This window comes from Zea mays, chromosome 5 (assembly GCF_902167145.1).
Source record: "Zea mays cultivar B73 chromosome 5, Zm-B73-REFERENCE-NAM-5.0, whole genome shotgun sequence".
Taxonomy (NCBI): Eukaryota; Viridiplantae; Streptophyta; class Magnoliopsida; order Poales; family Poaceae; genus Zea; species Zea mays.
Genome location: NC_050100.1, coordinates 178,932,979 through 178,957,796, shown reverse-complemented (window position 1 = coordinate 178,957,796; position 24,818 = coordinate 178,932,979). Strand labels below are relative to the sequence as shown.

The window sequence follows — 24,818 nt, the reverse complement described above, 5'->3', positions numbered from 1 at the left end:
CGAGCTCGCGGCGGCGGGCAGCGAAAAGCGACGTGGAGCAGCGGCCAGCGGCAGTTGCGTTCGCGTCAACTCATCCTTCCACTGAATGGCCCGCGGACCACTCGATGTGCTCGCTCGCATCACCCCTTCCACCTGCCACGGTTGGAAGTTGGAACACGATAAACTAGCTCGAATGCAAGTGGTCCATTTGACGGTGTCTTTCTTCCGCCCAGGCAAGGTGCACCGTCGTCGGATCCGAAGAAACTCGCAAGCATCAACATGTTAAAACCGACAACCGGACGAATGGGATGACATCAATAACGATTCAGAGGTTCAGACAGCCAAACACACAGTTAAGTCTGGATACACGTTCAGCAACCCGATTATTAAGTAGTAGAATGGATGGATAAAAGACTCCAGACACGACAACAGCCAATAGTATGCGCATACGCTACTGCGGCTACAGTCAAACAGGCCAAGTACAGTTTACTAGATTATCTTTTCACAAAACTTACAGGGTGAGAGAGGCGAACACACAAAACGAGCGCAGAGTTCTTCCTCCCGTCGACAGACTCACGCCCTCTCGCCACGGATCCTTCTTGCCAGCTGAATGTCCTTGGGCATGATGGTCACGCGCTTGGCATGGATCGCGCACAGATTGGTATCTTCGAAGAGACCAACCAGGTAGGCCTCTGCTGCCTCCTGCAGAGCAAGCACGGCATGGCTCTGGAAGCGCAGATCCGTCTGCGCGGCACACGGCAGTCACAGGAGACGTATATAAGAACATGCTCTCAAACAAAGTCTAGAAACCTTCCATTCCATGGAGGATATCCCATAATTCCCGCACGTGAGGTTTCAGTGCTTTCACCTACCTTGAAATCCTGAGCAATCTCCCTCACAAGCCTCTGGAACGGCAGCTTCCTAATCAGCAACTCAGTGCTCTTCTGGTACTTGCGGATCTCACTGGAAAGGAGTTATGGGCTAACTGTTTGCACAATGTCTTCAACCAAAAGATCTAGAGTATCAACTGAAGATACTTGTCTTCCACCTACCGAAGAGCAACAGTCCCTGGGCGGTAACGGTGAGGCTTCTTCACTCCTCCAGTTGTGGGTGCAGACTTCCGGGCTGCCTGTCAAAGCAACACCATAATGTTTATCAACCATCAGTTGTGTAAAGCATGGTTCTGTAGGCACACTAAAAGGAACACCTAACGAACCTTTGTAGCGAGTTGCTTCCTAGGAGCCTTTCCTCCAGTGGACTTGCGAGCGGTCTGCTTGGTACGCGCCATCTAGCAAATGATGTCCTACACAAAAGACTGAATTACAAAAATAACCACACAATGAAATGAGCATATACAATGAAGCTCTGGCTACAGATCATGCTCAGTGAACAGATCTTCCCCACAAAAGAGATTCAAGCAAAGTCCACAAGTCTCAGGTTAGTTCACACCTGGTATATATGTTACCTAAAGGAAGTATCAAAGCATAATTATTCTTTTTTTATTTTGGCAGTCACAGCTCATCACCTAAGACAGTCAAAGTAAAAAAAGGGTGATAAATATAAAAAAGTCAGGTACTCCACACACAATAACATGAAAATAAAAGGCGATGTGTCAAAAGTAATCCAGTTAGAGCATCTCCAAGAGACTAGCCAAATGACTTGTCAATCTAAATTTTAGCTACTTAATAGCAAAATATCTTTAACGGACCAGCCATCCAACTCACCAATCTATCCAGCTCTCTAAGACCCTATTTGGGACAGCTCCAGAAAATTTGGTGGAGTTGGTGGAGCAGGTCATTAAGTGCTCTAGAAAACCGTGGAGCTGGAGCTGTGAGTCTTTAGAAGACATTTAGATAAGTCATTTTGTTTATCATTTATATTAAAAATATTTTTAAAACTACTTAAATTGATATTATAAACTACAGCTCCACACTGGAGTTGGAACCTGGAGGCAATCCCAAACACCCCCTAAATTGGCTCCCTCACTAGGCAAATTTGGCTGGCCACTCCGGCTAGCCAAACTAACTTGCATGTTGAAGTCAGTTCGAATGAGATGCTACATATAGAGTTTAATCTTTATGGAGAGCTAAATTGAGAGTCAAAAATAAAGGTTCCCTTGGAGATGCTCTTACTCCGCAATAGTGCGAAAAGGTGACGCAAAAAAGCCAATGCAGAGGGAAGTTTTCCATCTCAATTAACAGGTTGCATCTATGCATAAGCATAAGCTACTAGTTTACCTAACTGTTTGCTGTATACAAATGTTACATATAGAATGAGTTTTCTAAATAAAGTTAAACAATTAAGCATGGTAGTCAGTTTTAAATAAAAGGAGGTCCAACAAAGTTCACCATATCTAATGAATTATACTATCATCACTATTCACAAATACTTAGGGGGTGTTTGGTTTGTAGGGACTAATTTTTAGTCCCTACATTTTATTCCACTTTAGTTACAAAATCATCAAATATAGAAATTAAAACTCTATTTTAGTTTCTATATTTATCAATTTATATATTAAAATGGAATAAAATGAAGGGACTAAACATTAGTCCCTAGAAACCAAACACCTCCTTATTCTCCTCATAATCTTACCCTGCATCAAGGTTTGCTGGCTATAAAAACTAGTTCAAAACAGATCTTGTTTGGTTTGTTCACACTTTTGCACACACAGTCATGAAAGAATGCATATCTTATTTAATTATGTACTCACACACAGTATTGATTTTAAACTTTGTAATATTCAATGCATAAATAGCAACAGCAGTGTCATAAAGGTGATGCATAAAGGCCAATTGGAGCGAAATTTTCCATCTCCATTAACAGGTTGCATCTACCCATAACCATAAGCTACTAGTTTACCTAACTGTTTGCTGTATATAAATGTTAAAGATAGAAAGAGTTTTGTAAATAAAGCTAAACAATTAAGCATGGTTCCAGGTTTCAAATAAAAAAGAAAGTCCAACAAAGTTCACCATATCTAATAAATTATACTATCGTCAACAATACTTATTCTCCTCACAACCTTACCTTGCATTGCATCAAGGTTAGCTGGCTACAGAAACTAGTTCATAAACAGATCTTGTTTGGTTTGTTCACACTTTTGCACACACTATCATGAATATATATAAAATTTAGTTATGTACTTGCTTGTGTGCACAGTGTTGATTTTAAACTTTGTAATATTAAATGTATAAATAGCAAGAGCAGTGTCGCATGAACTACTATCTTAATGAACATCAGAAAAGCAGGTGCACATAAGCATGAAGTATTTTCCAAGAAAATAAACTACAGGGAAAAAATTATGGTTCAACCAATGCATGATTATCGAACACGTAAAAACTAAACACCTTACACCAGATTGTTAGTACATTAGTGGCTTGGATAACAAACACAGGACACAAAGTAAGATAATCAGAAGTTTCATTCAAATACTTGAGCGTTTGAAACTGCATATTCCATACCACAAATGTGCCTAAGCAAGAATCCCAGTTTCATAATTTAGCAACATTGCAAAGGAGTTTCCAGACAAAACATGGAACATTTCACCCAGTAATGACCTAAACAAATCTGACGTCTCAGAGCAAGCTAACTTGCAAGTGAGGATCAATAGTACTCTCTACGTCCCAAATTAAAATTTGTTTTAGACATTTAATGGACTCATACAACAATTAATGTATGTGTTTTGTATGTGTCTAGATTCATCATCATCTATTTGAATATACTAAGTGCTAAAGCGAATACTAATTTGGGAAGCAGGGAGTATATTCATATTCATCTATACTGGCTACAAAAATAGCAAAATCCTTCTTCAAACAAATATGATTCTGCTAAGGGTGTACAACTTTCTGGCTACGGGTGAGCTACATCGTGGTCGGCCCAACCAAACTCGGAACTCCATATGAGTCTTCTACGACTATGATTCTGCTGTACGTGCTGTTAAACATCGCGCATCCGTGCTCTCAGACCTTTCATATTCGCAACCGCATCTACCATCTAGTTGGATCAATCGAACGGGACGAGACGCAGCCGCCATGGCACAGAATCTCCAACCTAATAACAACCGCTCTAAAAAAATATACATTCGAATCTAATCCTTGAGTTTGTATATGAAACATCAGATTGAAGGACCGACATTACGTCAGAAAGAATAATAGGACGGCAAATCGCAAAAAAATAGCAAGTATACGCGAAGGCACGACCAAACAGACAAGAAAAGGGCGTGGAGGATGGCCCCCGTGAATCATCATCGAACGCATCAGTCGATTCGAGCGAAACCCTAACCTCCAACAAGCGCGCGCGGCTAGCCTGCCAACGTCACGCGAAACGACTGTTTCCAGACAAGACAAGGAGCGGGACGGCAGCTCACCTTTTCGACTCGAATCTCGGTGCCGGATTTCCTTCCCCAAATCTGGAACGACGCAGCGACGGCCGACGGCCAGGACACAAGAGGATTCCTATCCTTTTTCGCGCAAACAAACTGACAGATGACCGCGGACCAGATGGGAAAATATCGTATGCAATCACTTATTCTGGTACAAGCATGCAATTAAACGATCTGGTGCATCCGATCTAGATCTAATGATGACTGTTATTTTATATTTAACCCTTTCCACCTAAAACATAGTACATATTTTACTTTTAATCCCTTTCATATAAAATCATTGGATCTAGATTGGATACTCTAATTAGTTTGATTGTACGTTTGCACCAAAATAAGTGATTGGACAGGATATGTCCTCGGACCAGATGGATCGGATGGCGCCGAGCGAGAAGGTGCGGACCGAGCCGGCTGTGCCCTGAGCCGTGATGGGCTGTTTCGCGAAAGGCGCGGATCGTTAGCTGGACTAGACACGGATTGGGCCTGTGGACCGGCCGTATAACGTAGTAACTTGGCTTCGCGTTTCTCTTGTACAGTTGTACTGCTTCCGCCCCGCGAATCTTCGTAAAAAAAGGTTTATTTGTAAAAAATGTTTGACTAGGGGTCTATTTGTAAAAAATGTTTGACTAGGGGTCTATTTGTAAAAACGTTTCTATAATGGAACAAAAGAAAAATAAAAATTTCATGTCGCAAGACGCATGGCATGACGACGTCAAAATCAAGTCAATCAGCATGACACTAATGGCATGTTTGTTTTTTGCTCCTAAATTACATAGGTTGAATTATGGTAGAAGGCTAGAAGGTTAAAATATCACTTTGGTTCACAAATAATTTGAAATAAGATATCTAATACTCTTTCCTTTTTTATTTGTTGTAATTTAGTTCTAAATAAACTAGCGGATGACAAATATTGAAAAACGAATATAATACTAGTTTATTTTAGTTTATTTATGATTTGAAATTAGTATTTTACCCTTCTACATTTTCACCATAATCTAACTTATAAACAAACACACCCCAAAGGCTGACCGCCTCAGCAGTCATGAATGTGCCATGGGAAGAACGTTTTTTCCATGTGCCTCCAAGTAGCGATGACACCTCCATGGAGAGGGTGTTTGGATTATTGAACTAAAGTTTAGTTCGGGATCAATCTCTATGAAGGAATCCTTGACTAAAATTTAGTTCGGATCACATTAGATATTTGAATGTGAATTAGAAGCATTAAACATTGACAGATTAAAAATCAATTGCCTAAGATATGACTAATTCGTGAAATCATTTTTTAAACCTAGGTAATCCATGATCAGCACAGTGTAGGATCGTATAGATAAGTTATAAATTAATTAAATTTAATAGATTTATCTCACAAATTAACCAACAATTTATATAGTTATTTATATATTTAAATTATATTTAGTAGTTCTAGTTGGTATATAAATATACTATGTGATTTTTAGGTTGTTTGCAGTGGTATCACCCACTCAATTTGTTATTGTTTTTTGTTTGGTTCACGTCACCGCTATATCAACAGTCGCATGTGCTCTCGTCTCAATCGCAACCAATAGCCACATCAACAAGTCATATCAGGTTTTCTCTTTCAGGCTTAACTAGATCAGTGCCCGTGCGTTGCAACGGGGAAATAAAATATCTCGATAACTTATATATACAAATATGTGTTATGCAGTTATGGGATAGAGGATGACATCGGCGAGCTGCCCGTGATGACATCAAAGAGAAATTTGGTCCTGTGACGCACGGACACTCACCTAGTAGTGCATTATATAAAATAGTCAGTGCTCGTGCATTGTATCTGGAACATATAATATCTCGATAACTTATATATACAAATATGTGTTATATGATTATGCAGTTATGCTACAGATCACGTGGAAGCGAGAGTGTGGCCTGCAGATCGACGCAGCGCAAACACGGCCTGCAACGCACACGACAAGCGCACGGCCTACAGATCGACGCAACGCAAACACGGCCTGCAACGCAAATGGCAAGCGCGGCCGCACGCACTGCCCATAGAAAACATTATCATATCTATCCAAACAATTAGCGCTTTTCACTCTCATGGTAATAGATACCAATTTTATTTATTTACATTAATGTTATCATTACAAGTGCTCAACCAAACGCCACCTGAGTTCGACGCGTTTCGTGGCTCACATCTACATGACGAAGTTTTCACTTACATCTGCATGACGAAATTTCGTGGCCCATGCGCAGTGACCAAGTGACCACCCTATCGTTAATTATGACATCAGCATAACAAAAAGCTTAGTACCAGTATTAGTGGGAAGAACACAACAAATGCATTACTGAACGAGGATAAGTCTGTTCTCCAGTGAACTAACTTATGTAAAAACTGTAGTCACACTTAGATTAGACCAATAACCTATGGTTTGATAGTGTCATTTTAGTTAAATACATAACGCTATTTCCCCAAGTTTCTGAAAAGAAGATGAGTAGATTACTGGTTTACTGATCTTCCCATTTCTCTTAACCTCTTAATACATTAGCATTAGCGGCACATTAGGTAGTGAGGATGTACATGAATTAAAGAAGAATAATTCCAACCTCAAATATCCCAACAGCAAGGCAAACACAATGATTGTCTTCACTAAAAGCAAAAGCACAATGGACAACACTCGTTCGACCATCAATTGTGACATAGTTATCCGCAATAACTCTAAAAGCACTCTCTCGAAGTTCAATGAAAAAAATCAAATAGAGCAGTATATCTGTAACCAAAAAAGGTAACAGCCCTAAGCATACTTCAGTAATTCTTTGCTTTAGATGATAAATCTGAGCCCTCAGCACCCCACAGGGCTACCAACAGCATATTATAAGTATAATTGCAGCTACAAAAAATGTAAAAATAAAAATAAACCACAACATAAACCGAATAGCACAATAATTATTTGCTTTAGATGATAAATCTGAGCCCCCAGCACCCCACAGGGCTACCAACAACATATTATAAGTATAATTGCAGCTACAAAAAATGTAGCTTATAGAGTAGTAGAGATACATGACAGTTGACAGGCGGTGTTTTGTACATATCAATGGCGCAAAATCAATCCAATTTATTCCTCATCGAGATAGGTGGAGGACTGAGGATGTCTCGAGCTCCATCGGTACAGTATGTTCCCGAAAACGTCGTAAAAGATGAAGTGAGTCTGGTCTTGGTTTAGCTGGAGGGACATGAACCCTTGCCCGTCGTAGAAGAACCGGAGCTTGTCCTTGTTTGGATGGAAGACTCCTCTCCATGCCTTGGAACCGCCTCTGCTCGTCAAATACTGGAGTGGACTAAAACAGAAGAAGCAATTTCACAAGGTTCAGTAGGTTGGAAACGGACTAAAAGTTACTTGAATTAATCTTTGTATCGTATGGTGCTTGTACCTGTCTCTGCTGCTAATGTGCTCCAGGCAGTGATCGTGTCCATTGATGTAGAAGTCGACGCCATTGTCCTGAATGGTGTGGATTTCCCCCCCCCCATAGAAACAGTGTTATTATTATGGACCTTACTTAAAGTTGAAACCGATTGAGATTGCTTCTGAAATGTAACCTTGAGGACTGGAAGTAGTAATTCCAGAAGCTCCTCGGTGTCCCCGTGCTCACTCACACTCCTCATGGTGTGATGCCCAACCACAATCTTCCACCTTGCAGTTGATCTCTTCATAGCCACATCCATATCCTGCAATGCAGAACCAAAAAAAGTTCTATAAAACGAGCTTCCTTTCACCCGCACTAATATGACTATGTTCGGAGTGCGCACCTTCAGCAAATTGGCTATGTACTTGCCTCGAGGCGCCACCCCTCTCCAGTCATAACGATGCTTGCCAGGGTGAGTCCAATACTCCAGTTGGAATGGAGTGGTGTCGACAAAGAAGAAGTCCACAAGTTCTGGCAAAGATTAGGAACGAAAATGCCACACACATTTCAGCCTTGCTTGCCTTGTTGCAGTTTTAATTAGGACATCAGTAATCCTCTCCAGGTTCAAATGAATTACGTTTTTCTGTTATACCTGCGTTAACGATGACGATCTCATGCAAATGAATCGGTCGTCGATCTTCCTCAAGACTGGGCTAAGCTGTGCGAGCGCATTGCCCATGTAATCATGATTTCCTAGAACTGAAAAAAGGATAGCTGCAGTCTTAGTTCGCACAGATTTCGTCACTGGCTGTTCATGCCAAATGGTAATAACCAAGGGCAAATGCGTGGTGGAAGAACGTGGGCGATTATACCTGAGTACCATGGCTTCTGTAAGCTTTGAGCTATGTAGATATCCATGAACGATTCTTTAAATGCCTGGTCGCGCACGCCCTTGAGGCCGTTCTTGTAGAAGTTGTCCCCGGTGGATATAACAAAGTCGATATCGAGCTTCTCCCTGACCCTTCCCATCTACATAAGAATTGATTGCAAATTTCTCAGGCCAAACATATTAGTTAGATCCTAAGTCAAATATTCTGAACTTTAACATTATAGGTCAGTGCCCGTGCGTTGCAACGGGGACATATAATATCTCGATAACTTATATATGCACATATGAAGCATCTGCATTCCCAATTCGATAAATTGTGTCATGAGAATTCAGAAGAACTATATTAGTCAGAGAGAAGTGAACAGTGGTACCTGTAAAATGGACATATCATCACTAAATTCTCCGGGTCGAGAGTCGTCGACTCCTCTACAAAAGGCCACGTGAATTAAGTAATGCCCATAAACCACCAATTACAGATACAGACATTGAGAATAATTACTTCCAACGGATGTTGTTCTTAAGCTTCTTTTCTATCAGTCCTATCCCTTCAAGAACATTAGTGATGTCATATATACGCCTTTTCTGTACCTGAAAGAAAGCTATATATGCATATGTTTAACAAAAGAAACCATGACTGGATCAATAGTGACAGTATGACCGTACAATTTCTGGTTCTTGAACCGACCAGATCTAGGACCTCTGTTTAACTCAATTGTTCCATCCTGACTCTCATTGCCATAACCATAGTATCCACTACATGCCCTGGGCCTGTACCTGTTATCCATACCAAGACCACATCGACCATTTATCCTGGAATCGTAACCGTTACTCCCGTAGGGAAGACCAGTTTTTACTGAATTCCCATACTGGGTGTACGGTCGGGGGCTAGGGTACATCCTATTGGGATAGGTAGGAGCTGCTGATGTAGTTGTAGGTCTTCTATTCTGCATACCCTGCTTGAAGACAATACAGAGGGGGCAAAAACATGAGTGAAGCTGCCAGCAGATGTAATACACAATCGAAGTATATCATCATAATCAACTCAAATTAGAAGGCAAAACCTAAAAGTTCGTAAGCTGCTCAATCAGAAAGCACATATTTGTCTGCCCTTGAAGTGTTTAAACACGAATTGAATTCTACAGAAAATTATTATGTTTCCTATCTGGTTAAACTAAGAGTCATGGCAAAGGGGCTCTAGCATAATGGTTAAGGCTTTTCAAGTAGAACCTTCAGGTCCCAGGTTTGATCCCCTCGGGGACGAATTTCGGGCTTGGTTAAAAAATCCCCTCGTTGTTCCCCCGTCCGCTCTCGGGGAACGGAATCCTGCACGCCACCCTCCAACTGGGTCGTTGCAGAGTGGGCAGTTAATCGGCCTGTTAGTGATGGGGATGGGGGGACAGGGTTTAAGGGTTTTCTCGACCGGGACCATGTTTCGGTCTCTTCTTAATATAATATCGGGAGGGCGGTATTTCATCCCCGGGCCGAGTTTAAACTAAGAGCCATGAAAAAGCAATAACATTTATCATATAGCGACTAAGGGAACATGCACGAGTAGAAGAAAAAATAAATAAATAACACAGCTGCATTTAATAAAAATATTATCAAGATAATTTCTTTGAGCTCACCATCTGCTGCGTGGTGGAGCTCTTGTTCTGATATCTTGCTGATGAACCATTACCACTGAATGACGAGGATGGAAAACGATTAGTTGTGGTTGTTCTTTGCTGTCCATTTGCATAAGCAGAGCCATCATACCATGCAAATTGTGCCCCTGTGCTGTCATACCCATATGTCGTGTCCAGGTAACCAGCAGAAGGAACTCCACCTAACAAGGGCGCCCTATAATTTCCATCAGGCGTCAGTGCTGAATTTTGTTGGCTTGGTACAGTTCCACTGTAACTGTGACCAGTACCATTTGGAACACCATTAGCAGTTGCCTTGGCAGGATCTGCTTTAGCTGCTTAGAAATGACTAAACTATAGAACCTAGTGTTAAACTGAAAGTATAGGACTGAACTATATGCGGCTTAGAAATGAATAATGAACTTACACAGAACCAGTGAGGACTGCAAAGATCATGTTGTGACCTTGGCTCCGGTGTACACCTTCTCCTGGATCATCTTAGAGCCATATCAAATCCTAGCAATAAAAGAATGGTTCGTCAGTGTCTGAGCCAAATCCATCACCTAGTAGCCCAGCAATCTTCACATGATTAAGTATTGTTTCATTCATTAAATCCAATCTTTTTCATCATCCAATCCTCAGCCATGAAATCTCACACCTCAAACTTAATAAATCATTTCATGTAAATGGTTCGTCAGTGTCTCTATAGATTTAGTCCTATATGCCCCAATCTCATAGGACCTAATGGAGAAATTATGCATGAACATGAGTCCATCATGTATGATCTGGCGAAACCCAAATGCGTAAGTGAACAGGTCATGCCTCTGGGGCTTCCAGTGAAGCATCGTTCACTGCTTCTCTGTGGTCAAGAAGATAGTCGTGAATCGTGATGGCTGCAAGGAGCATGTGTCAAGAGGCTTGTTACTGCAAAACAAAATACAATAAAAACAAAAAAGGAATAAGCAAAACAAGGATGCAGATTTGTGTAGGTAGAAGAACAATAAAACTTGAAAACATAAATAAACACAATACATGTTTCACTTTATTGTGGAATGAGAATGAAATGGAGCCTTGTTTAATGTCAGATTTAAAATACTGAAACACGTACATGTTACCTAGATCAATTAAATCATATTCCATTTGGTCAACTTCAATACCAAATGTAAAAGCAATCTAGAAATATTGACCTAAACTGCAGATCAGCAGTAGTGCGTTCTGAGTAAATGGCATACCTTCATGAAGTGATTGTTCCTATACCCAGGACATTAGCATAATTTTAAATAATAATGATAGGATTCCATTAACAAGTTCATAAGATGGCATGCTAGCAATAAGTTATAGTACAACAGTGCAAATTTAGTGATAGTTTTCATAGGACGCGGTAGAGTCTTAATAGGAGTAGAGATTCTTGTTGAAAAGCCAATGGATACATGCAGGAAAAGAAATGTAATGGGTAGATTTGTCTTGAAATGTAGTCCCATATCATTTGCCCAGGCTATCATCTAGTGTTGGGTCGCTACTGGTCCCATAAAATATAGTTGTTATAATTTACAAGCATTGAAATGTGTTTTGGGGATTATTTTGTTGTCCAAAACGACACTTATTTGTGTCTAGAGGGAGTATGTGCATAGCAGACAAACAAAGTTTTCTGAACAATGAAAAAGTACTTAGATGAATTAAGTTGCACACCAATAATTAGGAGACTGATACACTGCTGTTTGAGTGATCATTTCCGGTGTTCATTCCAAGACATTATATTTGTTTGACCCATTTGGACGTACGTGATAATGTAACAGAAATGTCTAATTGCCTGAAAATTATCTCACTAAAAATATATTTAATGAGATATTCTATTTTGACCAGCATGACTTGATAATGTAACAGAATACAAATAATTTATATGAATCCAGCTATGAGATGCAACCAGGCCCAGCTGTTCTCCTTTTCTAACATGTAGCTTGCAAATTGTGATAGGATGAATGATGGGCACTTGACCCTGTCATGATCTTGTATTTCCTTTGTATTATCTAGTTAGCTGAGCATGGCACTAAACAATGCTAAAAACCATTTTAGTACATAACAAGCGCAGTGTTTGGAGGCGTGTAGTTTGCTTCAAATGTCCCAAGTCAAAGTGATACTTCCAGGTAGCAAGGATGGAGTGTTTATTAACTTGAGGCAAAATTTCGGTGCTAATTAATCCCCTCTCCGATCCAAATTATAAGTGGAATTAGCTTTTCTAGATCCATAGGTTTACTATGTATCTAGAGATAGTGTAATATAGATGCATAGCAAAAGCTATATCCCTGAACAAGCCAAATCAACTTACAGTTAAGAACAGAGGTAAAAGCTTGGATAAATTCTGGAATTGTCCATTAACAAATAGAAATGACTTTACAAAATTTTAAATTTCAAGGAGCTCTAATTAATGCATAATTGTTTGTCTAAATGCAATGGCATGTCGAAACTTAATAAAAGCATTAGGAACTGCAATTGTCATACCTCGTTCAAGCAGGATGTCAATGATTAGAGAGAGAGTTGTTGGAGAGTGAAAAGGTGCCCACCCCTCCTCGCCCTTCGTGTTCAGCAAGCTTGAGAGCCAGGCAACCACCACGCCCGTTGCTGATCTGTGCTTTCATGGTGCGCAGAGACAACGTGGTGGTGCCCAGTCTAGAGTACAAACCTGAAGAGGAGCAGTAGGTTGACACGTTGTTGATCGGAGCTAGCGTTCCAGAACCGAGTGCGCCCGTGCCGCCGGCAGGACTGTGTCCTGGTGTCGCTCGGTGGTCGTCATAGTATGTGTGTGACAGACTCAAAACACAATCACATTTCTAATTCCAGACCACAGAGAACCCACTGCAATGCGTTGTGTCTGAACTTGTCACTGTTCCTGTAGTTCATGATCATCCTGCTGCTGAGATAAGATTATACTTACATTTTCTGTTCATGTTCCATAGATACATTCATCTATATACACACGTGTATCTCCATCATGATATGCAATGAATATCTAAGTTACTGAGTTTGCTACTCACATTGATTTTATCTACACACATACATATATCATCATCATGGTACACAAGAAATATCCAAGTTTCTGCGGTCACTACGCACATTGGCTTTGGATAATAACAAACCAAATCCGTATTTGCCTTTTATAAATTGTTGCAGCACAAAATCACAGATCAAATGCATTATCCTTTCGTACACATGCATGCCTTCAGGATACACATCTTTAGTTCTGTTCATATGGGCTACCATGTAATTAGCAATCTATGCCCTACCTCAATATGCATATTTCTGTTCAGACAACAGCCATAGTTAAATAACATGTGTCCGCCCTACTCATTTTCTATCATTGTGCATTGATTCATCTCGATAATATCCTATTTACTTACCGGTTCCATAGATGTTTCAAGCCATTTAGGTTGTGTCACCAGAGCAACTTGACCTATGTGCGCTACCTCCGTCTCGGCCAGCTGAGATCTAACCTACCCTTCAAAGTTTAAACAGACACAAGCATAGCCTGGACGCACACTGACTCTGCTGCTTATGACAAGCATAATAATCATGGGCGAAGTGGACACCTGACCATATATCTATCTTTTCTTTTGTGATTAGCAACTATTCTGTACTAATCAATTAATTTTGGTTGAGGATAATTTGAGAAGCTCCTATTTTTTAATTAATAGGTATAGAGGCAGTAATTGAAGAACATGACACATCATATTATGTATGCCACAACAAAGTTACTTTTTGTTGATAAGAAATTCAGAAGCATTATCTGGATCGTATTTAAATATATAATATATTTTCCTCATTTTGATAGCTAGACTACCAACTGCTATTTATGTTGAGAACTGTTAGCAAAACAATAGTGGTTCAACCATTCTCAGACTCCTTGTGATCTCTCTAGCTAATAAATACCTCCTTCATTCCAAATTATAATACATTTTAACGTTTCTAGATTTTTGTTATGTATGTAGACATAGTGTATATCTAAGTGACCATGGATGGAAAGGGGAAGAAACAGTATAACAACTAATTCTTCCAAAAAATAAAGATATGGCTAGCAGTAAGCTTAAGAAATATGGAAGGAAAAGGGGGACTTTCGACAAAACCTTGATGTTTGGGTTCACAATTTTAGCAAGCATAAAAGTTGGTAAGGAAAAGTCAAACTCAGTTGTTTTAAAACCATACCTGATTTGCTTTGACAGTAAGAATACTCTGTGAGCCGAGCTCTCTTGTTGGCATCATTGCAGATTGGATGTTTACTACCAAGAGTTCACCTAATAGAAGATTGGACATGCATATCCATCTTGGGGTGTGCAGTTTGGATGTTTACACTTCTCATAAACAGCTAAACAGTTCGGTGTCATTGATAACACAATCATCACAAAAAGATGACAACAAAGTAAACACATTCATCAAGGAATTACTAAAACAGTCATAATATTATCGTAACACCAAAGATGACAACGAAGTATGCACTTTCACTTATTCACCCAACCCAACAGATAAGAACACTCTATTTCAGGCTCCAGCGCAGTACAATTTCATAGAACCATGGAAGTTCTTTACACGGGGAATTAGAAAGAAAGAAAGCAAGAATTCATTGCCTATCAAATCTTTGCGATAAATTTTAAATTCAGAAATGAACAAAAATAAAGAAAGCATAAGAAGAGTAAGAATGAACCTGAATTTTCACCATCCTGCTGCATCTCCAACCTCCGCTGTAGATGCAGCTAGAGCCAGTTCGCCTTCCTCGTTCCCCTACGTCCCAACCTAGCATAGAAGAGCTCGCATCAAACCAAGAGCAACTAAATTGGCTTGCAGCAGACTCGGTTCATGTACTCGGCGTAGTAGAGCGTGTCGAGCGCGAAGGTGGCGTTCCACTCAAGCCAGCCGCGCGGGTGGACGAGCGCCTCCATCTTGGTCTGCGCGAAGACGGCGCGCGAGTAGCGCTTCCAGGGGCGGCCGAGGTAGGACGAGATGTTGGCGACGAGCGGGGCCAGGTCGGCGGCGGTCGCCACCTTGCCGCCCTGCACGACGATGCTCGTGCTCTGGTTGGGGTCCTCGCGGCCCTGCGCCGTGACCACGTTCTTCTGCCCGGGCGCCGGGCGCCGCGTGTACAGGCTACAGCCCTGCAGCATGGCGGCCGCGTCGCCGAACACGAGCAGCATATCTTCAAATGTGCGGGCTCCAGCTCAGAGACAGGGTACGTGTACCCACACCATGGTCCGCGCCGTAGACTGGCTCCGGCGAGGAGTGCGTCAACACGAGCTCCGCCACCTCGGCGAGGGCGTCGCTCAGAACGTGGCCATGCACTTGATTGATCGATGGAGACACGCTCCCCACCGAGGTTCAGCTTGGCTTGGGTGCGGCGGAGGCGGGGCGCGACGAACGCGAACAAACGACGATGTGTGGTGGTGTCGGGGAGGTGGAGCTTGATTCAACTGCATGGGGTGGTCGGGGGCCGGGCCGGGGCCGACGGGGTTTTTCTGCCCCTCCTTCCTCTACCTCGGTGCCACACGGTGAAAGGGAGCAGTTGCGGGGGAGGAGAGGAGGAAGAGAGCGGAGAACAAGGAGACACACACGGAGGGAGCAAAAACCTCTTAGAGCAGTTGTCGCGTGAGCATCGTGTGGAGAGCAGGAGAGGAGATAGCGACGCACGACGCTGATAGGGAGCCCGCCGGAGCGGCATGGTGGTTGAGGTCGTGGAAGCTCCATAGCATCGCAAGGGGGTGGGGCGCAGGGGGTGGGGCGCACGGCGTTTGCGGTGGAGGTTGTTGAGGGGCGGGGATCCGTGGGCGGATCAGACGTGGGGGCGAGGACCGGGGATGTTGGTGGATCAGGGGCGGGGGCACATAGACAGACGGTTTAGATTTGATGGATGTAGATGGATGGTGTAGATTTGTGGATGGCAGAACCAGGGAAGGCAGCCTACCCCTTGCTGCCTTAATATAGTAGTATAGATATATAACATTGACCCTAAAAAATAGGAAATATATAACATTAGGAGAAAAACTTACTCATTTGAGTTGGAGTCAAAGCGATGGTCGGCTGATAAAAAGTACTTTTGATCCTAAGTAGATTCTCGTATGCAATGTGAATCGCCGACAGATGCTATTCACATCCCACTCATCTATTATCACAAATGTCAGCTGAAACAGTGAAGAAAATGTCTCAGAAATATTGAAACATGAAAAGGCAGTTAACAAAGAAAACTGTGAGAAATCATGCTAATTACGAGAAAGGTACATTATAAATAAGTTCTTTCCTTCCTCTGATGTCCTTTTAATGGACAGTTGTAGCAAATTATTAAAAATGGAAGCTCAAAGATTATCAAGAGACTGTTAGCAAACTGTTAAAATGGAACTACAAGAATCATCAAGACGCCATTCATAGCATCTGAGCATAAATTCATATGGAAATAAAGGAAAACCACACTCACAGAATCTCTACTTTACCGTCAAAGCACCATACGCTAGACCAGCTGCATCAGCTGGATCCCAATCCTGAATGCCATGGGGATCAGCCTCCACCCTCACCTTCAGTTCCAGCAGTGCTAGTACTGACAGTCACAAATCACCATACCAAATTTTCAATGAACACAATCGCCACCAATACCATGTCACAGGAGCAGACTTCCCTCTGCGAAATAGGTCATAATTACCTTCACCGTTGATCGAAGCCTCGTCGTGGCTGGCCTATGCCTGAAGCAGAACCATGAAGAAGGAAAACAACAGCCGGATCCTAGAGCCATGGCGAAAGATGAAACTTTCACATTGGAAGGCAGTTCATATGCAGATTTAAATCTCTCAAGACAGTTGGAACGGGTCTGGTCTGTATCACAAACAAACGGCCTGCAGCCTTTCTCATAAGATGTGCATCTCAGTAGGACTGCATTGTGAGGGTAATCAAGGCAGATCGGGCAGGTAATGTCCTCCATCCAACTCTTATCGAGCTGAATGTCCAGATCAAAAGAGTTGTGCTTTACCACCTTCTTCACGATCAAGTTGCCTGAACCCATAGCGGAGACGCAGATTTGCAACGAAAACTCCTGGCTCTAGCAGGCCCAGATTTTCATTACAGCCTACAAGACACCAATAGGCCAATCATATCAGTTCCAGCTTGCTCCTTCAAGAACATCGTGAGCAAATTCTGTGAGTGATAGTGAATAGACCGAGCATTTCCATCAGAAGGCAATATGATAGATGATAGTGTATCAGTGTATGGCAGGGCACAAACACCCTAATGTCCGCAATCAGTTCATATAATGAATTCCCTGTAACCACACATGACTATTTGACACTAAAAATGAACTCATCCACTTAACCTAATGATTTACCACAACTTCCAGTTCTGGTAAAACTCAAACGAATCGTAGAAATTTTCCTTACTCCATAAGAGATCAATAACTGCCAGAATCTGATTTCGACCTCAATATGACGTGGCTCAGGGGAATCTGATTTCGACTTAATTGGGCACCAGCAACTAACTAACTTCTACGGCGCGGCGCCAACTGAGATGGGCGGATTTTGCGCGCTGATGAACCACGGGCGGGGTCGGATTGTGTTGGACTCGATAGATTAGCTGTGTGGCACCACGCAGCACACAAATCGGCAAGTGAACTGAACCGACGAAGGAACGAAGAAAAATCTGGGAGATTGGATTGGACTAACAAAACCAACAGATAGGAAAATTTATCTATCCAGGTAAACAAAGCAGCTGGAGGTCACTCACCAACGACAGACGACGAGACCGACCGACGACCGGATGGATGGATCTCCGCTCCTCTCGACCGGTCCAGGGGCGGCGCCGCGGCGCGTGGGCCAAGGAGCTAGTGTCTTCCTCGGTGAGGTCGATCTCGACGACCTCGACCTTGGTAGCGAGGCCACGGACGGAGGTAGATACGGTCGAGGGGGAGGAGGCAGGAGGCGGCGAGGAGGAGAGAGGGGGTGCGACCGAGGGGGGCATGGCCTCCCCGAATCGCTGGTGAAGCAAGCACGGGCGAGGAGCTTCTACAAATCGACGGTGGTAGGGGGGAGGGGCGCTGATGTCGAACGGGGGCAGGGTCACGGTGTCGCCCCCTGTGGACGCCTCCAGCGCCTGCGCCACCGTGAATCCGGGCATCGCCGAGGGGGTGAGGGCAGGGGAAGGGAGGGGGAGGCCTTGAATCTTGGACGCGTCCGCAGGGGTGTTCTCGGATCCTGGCGGCGGGTGCGAACAGGGGGAGCAGGGGCGGCGGCTCACGCCGCGGGGCGGGGGGACGAACGTGGGTGTGGGTGGGCGGACGGTGTAGATTTACGGAAGCGAGTGGACGGTGTAGATTTACCGAAGGCAGAACCAGGGGAGGCAGCCTACCCCTTGCAGCCTTAATAGGTAGTATAGATTATTCAATACCCTATGTTTCAAACACCTAAAATGATACAACCAAATATTTTTGTTAAATCTAAAACGCTCGTGAGAAAAATAAAAGCTACATGATATTTCTTGTTCAAAGGTGCGAGAAAAATAGAAGTTGCAAAGCGAGGGTAATTTCTCCCTCAATCTATATAACACGAGTTGATTGAGTCGAAACTCGTGGAAGACATGACACTTTTTAGTATTAGAGGAGAAAGGTGAGTGAAATGAGCTCAAAGGTATGGGAAATGAGCTTCAACCAAACTCCTCTACTTATAGATAGATTGAGACAAATTTTAAAAGTTTTAGATTTATTTTTCTACTTTTTGTGCTCCAAGGATCCAAAAACGACTACTTTTAAACAGCCGGTTCATGTGACGTTGATGTGGCGACACGTGTTGTTGAACACTACAACAGTGGATGGTATCATTCGCTTTTACTAGGTGATAGGACTATTGTCCGCCCTAGCAGCTAGATCACTTTTTATTAAGGCATGTAAACCCTAACTTTTTGGATCAATTTTTCAAATATAGGAGATGGCTAAAATATTGTATGTTACAATTTAATTTTTTAGATCATAAATATAATTAAGACACAACGTGTATACAAAATTATATAGACGGACTACACTAAAAGCATGACGAGCATCTTCTTTCGAGGGAGAATCAATGTGATGCGTTAATTTATTTAGGGCTTGTTTAGAAGTAGAGATAATTGAAAAGAATTCAGAGAGCTAGAATCTCTTACTATTTAATTTTAAATAATAAAAGATTCTAATATCTTGCTTCCGGGAGCGGAAAGAAAATATCGATCTCTCGTAGTCGCGGTAGTGTCGTAGTGAACTGGAGTTTGGTTTACCTCCTTATTTTATCACAAGTATCTTATCATTTTTTTCTTTATTCTTGCGGGATAGCCGTACCTTTTAATGCATACTACTTGTATACACACACTTGTCCGCAGAACAGATCTCACTGCCTTGAAGTTTTTGGTGATTAGTATGCCCATCATCTCGCGGATGGGAGCACGTGCTTATCTGCAGTATGGTTCCATGCATGATTGACTCATCCCATTACTGTACGGTATGGTCACTGATTATCCATGGGGGCTCCTCATTGTGTGTCTCACGTGTGTGCGCTCGATCTGGTCTGTTTGGTTCAGCTTTTTTCTGACCAGCTTTTCTGAAAATCTGACTGTGGGAAGAATCTGGCTGTAGGGAGAATCTGAGTATCATTACGATTACGTGTGGAGGAAGATAAAGTTTTTCATAGGGCTCATGATCTAGAAAGTGACGGATTCCTACTATTACAACGACTCAACTGATTATGTGTTTATGTTGATTTTGGATGGTTTTTAACCTAACAAATTTTATAGAAGCTGACTGAAAAGCTGAATGTTTAGCAGTCTGCAGCAGCTTTTGGTGTTCAGAAGCTGCCAGAAGCCAAAACAAACAGACCCTTTACGTGGTCACGAACTGTTAGGATCTGCAAAGTTTACAGCAGACAGTGCATCCCTGAGGGGCACAATGTTTGATGGCCCTCAAGCTATAGAAAGAGATGGAGGACATGATTACATATGCTTGCCTACCTAGAAGATGGGCAGTTGAGTTTAGGTTCCTCGCAGTCGCAGTCGTTCTGTTGACGCCCTCTGTTATAGTTGATGAATTCTTGGGTGAAGAACTTGTTTCTCCAATCTGGTGGTGAAGCGAGGATGGCAATGTTGAAGGTGTGCATGTGCGACTAGAGGTTTGGGAGAAAGGGATTGTTGGGACTCATGGTTTTTTGTTTTAATATAATTTATGATTACTCTTTTTAATTAATCGATTAATTAATAACCTAGTATTTTTTGTGTCCAGTTAATCGCTAGTTTTATTTTAATTTCTTTTCCCTTATCTACGATTTAGTTTGCTGAAAATAAGATCATAAATAAATAGTCGAGTAAGTAAACTTTATAACATGTTGTAATGTCTCAAAATAAGTTTTAAAATACTATAGTTTAGCTCTAGTTTTAAAAATATTTTTTTAAAAATAATTTGATTCAACTAAATTGGGTTTATTTCGATAAGTGTGTGATTTTTAGCTTAAACAATTAGGATGTCACACTAATCTGGGTCTCTAACTTTTCTCTTAAACAAGATCTATGCTAATAACCAACTGTTGATATGTGCAACTAAAGTTTTATCTAAATGTTGCTATCTCTACCACAAAAGAATTTGTGCAACCTATGTTCCAATCTAGGGTACCTTCCTATCCCACTATGTTGAGTGCACCTTACCAACAACCAGGGATATGACCTTACCAAGCGTTGATATGTTCTAACTAGAGACACTTGATATGACCTTACCAAGCGTTGATATGTTCTAACTAGAGATACTTGGTTAAAAGAAGAATGGTAGATGATGATAACTGTTTATTTCATGGAGAGAAGGAATCTATCCAACATGTTTTTTATTGTGTACTTTAATTCCACATGTGACAAAAATATAAAAAATATATAATATTATATATATCCGTGAAGTAGGATTTGTTTCGAAAACTATAATTATAAATAATGAACTATGTAAATAAAAATAATTTTAACATAACAAATGATATGCACCATTATTTAAAAATAAACTATGCCTAATGTAATTATAATATTATAAACTTAAGTTTAATTAATTTGTATAATCATATTATTAATATTTTATTTTATCTGTATGCTTCCAAATTTTATTGCTAACTATTTAAATTAGTAACTAACATATATTACCCATAACTTTCTCATATTTTGTATATTCAATTACCAAAATATTGGTTAATAGATTTTATTTTGATAGTTGTCTTTATCTATGGTGTTATATAGCTATACTAGGTGAGTGCTCGTGCGTTGCGACGGGATTAAAAAAATTGTATGAAATATATAACTGAACGATAAATATCACTATGATATACAAAATATGTGTGATAAACATTATGGTGATCATGTTCCGAAACTGCAGTTTAGAAGGTGACATCTAGTCTATATATGCAGTTTCCTAAATGCAGGTACAATCTCAAGAAGAAAGCAGTCCTTGAAGATGACATCAAGTCTATATATGCAGCAGCTTAGAAGGTGTACGGCAATATATTTCAATCCCAGGGAGACCATGTTTGATTAAAATCTGAGTTACCGGCAATATATTTCAATCCCAGGGAGAGCGCTCTTGTATTTGCCCTAACCTGACTTGAGGTCGCACATTGCCTCTACCTAGTAACACAATCATCTGACAAGACCTAGTATAATAACAGAAATGACAGATTTGCAGAAATATTATAGCATTGTTTGGACTATTGCAGACAGAGAATACTGCATTATTCCTATAATGTAACCATCTACAAGTTTTATCACAACAAAAATAGCCAAACAGTACCTCAGTTCGTTCTGGCATGATAGGCTTCCCTGATAACAACTCAGCAAGAATGCAACCAGCACTCCATAGATCAACAGCAGCACCATAGTTAGTAGCACCCAACAAAAGCTCTGGAGGTCGGTACCACAATGTTACTACACGACTTGTCAAATGTTGTTTTTGTTTGGGATTATATTAAAGAATGTAGCTAGACCAAAATCTGCTATTTTAAGAATGCCATTGTTGTCAAGTAGGAGATTTGCACCCTTTATATCCCGATGCAAAACTCCGCGGTTATGACAATGATCAAGTCCACAAAGTAGTTGTTGCATGTAACACTTGACCTGAAATGACCATCTTTTGAAGTGAGAACTTAAACCTCAATACAAATGGAATGCCAAAGGACAAATTAAGAGGGTAAACCTGAGGTTCTGAGAATTTTAAGCTAGGTGTAGCTGCAAGTCCTGCAAGGTCGTGCTCCATGTATTCAAATACAAGATACAAGCTGCTTGACATGCGTGACGTCACCAAACCTTCAAAATCAGTGCTTTGTGGGTCCAGCAACACACATGAATAGGAAAGATCAGTCCTGGCCTTTATGGTAAAAAACAGCTTCAGTGCAAGTGATAGCTGTTGGCTCCTTGATTCCCACTGCGTTGCTTCCAAGATCAAACAGTGAAGATATGCAAGAATCACTCTCTTCTATTTATGTGACCACCGATTGACGGGCACATGTCTAAGAACTTAAGACAAAACAATTCAATGGAGATTTAATAGCATAGCAATTTCCCGAGAAAAAACAGTGGAAGTGAACTCAAACCTACATAGCCATAATCATAATCAAATTAATGTTGAGGATGCAAATCTTACAAGAATTAGCCAGTTGTAAGCAATAGCCTAACTGAGACATGATGAAATATCACCACTATGATAATAAAAAATAGATGAATCACAATTTGATAATGAATCATGACATAACAAGACATGTTAAACATTTGATAGTAGAACAAGACATTCAAATATTCAATGACGACAGATTAATAAACCATAAGTAAAAGTTATAGAAGATGACTGAACTCACTAAGGGGAAAACCAAAAGTTGTTCTAGCAATGACGACGGATTAATAAACCATGCAATAAGATAGAAGTAAAATTTATAGAGGATGACTGAACTCACTGCGGGAAGGACCAAAAGTTGTTCTAGAAAGAGACCTCTAAATGCTTCAGTGGATCCAAGAATGGGAGAGCCTAAAAGCACCAAATGTGTCTTTGTGCTGTTTTTTTCTGTTGTTAGATTATCTGGGCATTGTAGAATGAGGATGGAACAAAGGTCGAATGCAGGGTGTGGAACCCCTTCCGTTCCAAGTTGGCTGCTGCTGTGCTTGGTGGTGTTGACAACATCTGGATTGTAAGTAGTTAACTCAAATGTGCTTGGGTTCTATATGCTTTTTTCGCAAGTAGAATCTGTGGGGCTGTTATAGCTGACAATTTGTTAATATATGTAGGCTCCTGGTACCCATGTGTTGTATGTATCTCATGTGTCTGATATTGTAGGGCCGGTGAGTTCTCTATCTCATAAGTCTGTAGCTGGTTATTGTCTTAGTTTAATTTGTTATCTTAAGAATTTGGACACTGTTGCAGGATGGTCTAGTCTACGCTGTTGAGTTCTCTCAGGAGTGGAAGAGACCTTGTCAACATGGCAAAGAAGAGGACCAATGTGATCCCCATTATTGAGGATGTCAGGCATCCGGCAAGGTACCAGATGTTGGTTGGCATGGTTGATGTTATCTTCTCTGATGTTGCACAGCCAAACCAGGTACCATTTCCTTCGAGCCTGGTGTCTGAATCACTGGGCTGCCACATTGTTGGATTGAGTGTTGTTTACCCTCATTCTCTGCCTTTATACTCTTTTGATTTTGATCTGGCAATATTGAGCTTAACAAATGATGATCATACTCGGATTCCCATTCAAGACATCAATTGGATGATGCAGATTCGAGTTTCTGATGCCAGTTGTGCTCAATGCCAAACTTATCTTTATTTGCTTTGTGCTATTCTCATTTCTTTGTTTTGCTTTATTGGTTAAGTCCATGTGTGTCCTGTACCCAATACAATACTTCACCATTTGGTTTTTGCATTTCTTTTTTCTGTGCTTCTTGACTATGTCACATTTGATGATCCATCCTTGTTGATTGTAACATTGAGTTTGGAATGTCAATTTGTACATTTCCTGTTATAGCACATAGTGCTTGGAGTTATTGATATGGATTTCTGGATAATCTATTAATCTTATTTGCTATATTTATCAATTTGGGTTCATAGTATTTCTAGTTGGTAATGCCTTCCGATGTTAGAATCTTGGAATGATACTTGTTTTGTTGACACATTTGGTACATTTGTAACATTTTTTTGGAGTCATCTGGATCCTGACTGTATTTGATATCTAGAAAATTACATGTTGTCTATTTGGACCATTGTAGCTTATCTAGTTTGTTGCTTGATGGGTATATAATCCAATTAGTTTCAGTTCTATTGTTGACTTGGAACAGCAACATCTGTCATGCCTTACTTGCTAGATTGTAAAGAAATGGTTATGTATTTAGGAAAAAAATAAAGATACAACAATGGGAAAACACCGTCAATTGTGCAGCTAACTGAACACTAAAAGTATGAAACAAACTACAGCTAACTGAAATTTATTAATATCAACTGTGCAGCTAACTGAACACTAAAAGTCTGAAACAGACTGCAGCTAACTGAACTTTATTAATATCAACTGTGCAGCTAACTGAATTCTAG

At 41.0% G+C, this 24,818-nt stretch overlaps 2 protein-coding genes, 1 non-coding gene and 2 pseudogenes across 7 annotated transcripts; 2 read left to right on the top strand and 3 right to left on the bottom strand.

Annotated features, from left to right (window-relative positions):
- Positions 1-276: 276 nt before the first annotated feature.
- LOC103627323 (histone H3.3) lies at positions 277-4,491 on the bottom strand. 5 transcript variants are annotated; one of them, XM_008647631.4, is made up of 5 exons: positions 4,346-4,491; positions 1,196-1,294; positions 1,032-1,108; positions 852-942; positions 277-723 (listed from the first exon to the last, which is right to left on the bottom strand). In XM_008647631.4, the coding sequence occupies exons 2-5, from the start codon at positions 1,265-1,267 to the stop codon at positions 553-555; spliced, it is 411 nt and encodes a 136-aa protein (XP_008645853.1). In that variant the 5' UTR covers positions 1,268-1,294; positions 4,346-4,491; the 3' UTR covers positions 277-552. The 5 variants fall into 5 exon arrangements, with proteins under 5 accessions (XP_008645853.1, XP_008645854.1, XP_020393141.1 ...); XM_008647632.3 differs by having other exon boundaries at positions 1,196-1,282; positions 4,261-4,476; XM_020537552.2 differs by having other exon boundaries at positions 4,261-4,356.
- A 2,899-nt stretch (positions 4,492-7,390) lies between these two features.
- Positions 7,391-8,767, bottom strand: LOC103627322 (purple acid phosphatase 3-like; annotated as a pseudogene).
- A 459-nt stretch (positions 8,768-9,226) lies between these two features.
- On the bottom strand, positions 9,227-10,705 carry LOC103628711 (YTH domain-containing protein ECT4). Its single transcript, XM_020538189.1, has 3 exons — positions 10,684-10,705; positions 10,253-10,584; positions 9,227-9,580 (listed from the first exon to the last, which is right to left on the bottom strand). The coding sequence occupies exons 1-3, from the start codon at positions 10,703-10,705 to the stop codon at positions 9,227-9,229; spliced, it is 708 nt and encodes a 235-aa protein (XP_020393778.1).
- Positions 10,706-20,359: 9,654 nt separating this feature from the next.
- LOC103628710 (rRNA 2'-O-methyltransferase fibrillarin 1-like) lies at positions 20,360-24,818 on the top strand (annotated as a pseudogene).
- Positions 23,957-24,030, top strand: LOC111589436 (small nucleolar RNA snoR60). The gene has a single exon (XR_004849857.1). It is a non-coding gene; the product is annotated as a small nucleolar RNA snoR60 (small nucleolar RNA).

Excerpts from the sequence above, each read along its gene's own strand:
- LOC103628711 (XM_020538189.1), bottom strand. The coding sequence starts at position 10,705 with ATGATCTTTGCAGTCCTCACTG. Across the intron at positions 10,585-10,683 it reads GATCTTTGCAGTCCTCACTG|CTAAAGCAGATCCTGCCAAG; the intron begins GTTCTGTGTAAG and ends ATTTCTAAGCAG. Across the intron at positions 9,581-10,252 it reads GCTCCACCACGCAGCAGATG|GGTATGCAGAATAGAAGACC; the intron begins GTGAGCTCAAAG and ends GTCTTCAAGCAG.
- LOC103627323 (XM_008647631.4), bottom strand. The coding sequence starts at position 1,267 with ATGGCGCGTACCAAGCAGACCGCTCGCAAGTCCACTGGAGGAAAGGCT. Across the intron at positions 1,109-1,195 it reads GGAAGCAACTCGCTACAAAG|GCAGCCCGGAAGTCTGCACC; the intron begins GTTCGTTAGGTG and ends TTGCTTTGACAG. Across the intron at positions 724-851 it reads AGATTGCTCAGGATTTCAAG|ACGGATCTGCGCTTCCAGAG; the intron begins GTAGGTGAAAGC and ends TGTGCCGCGCAG.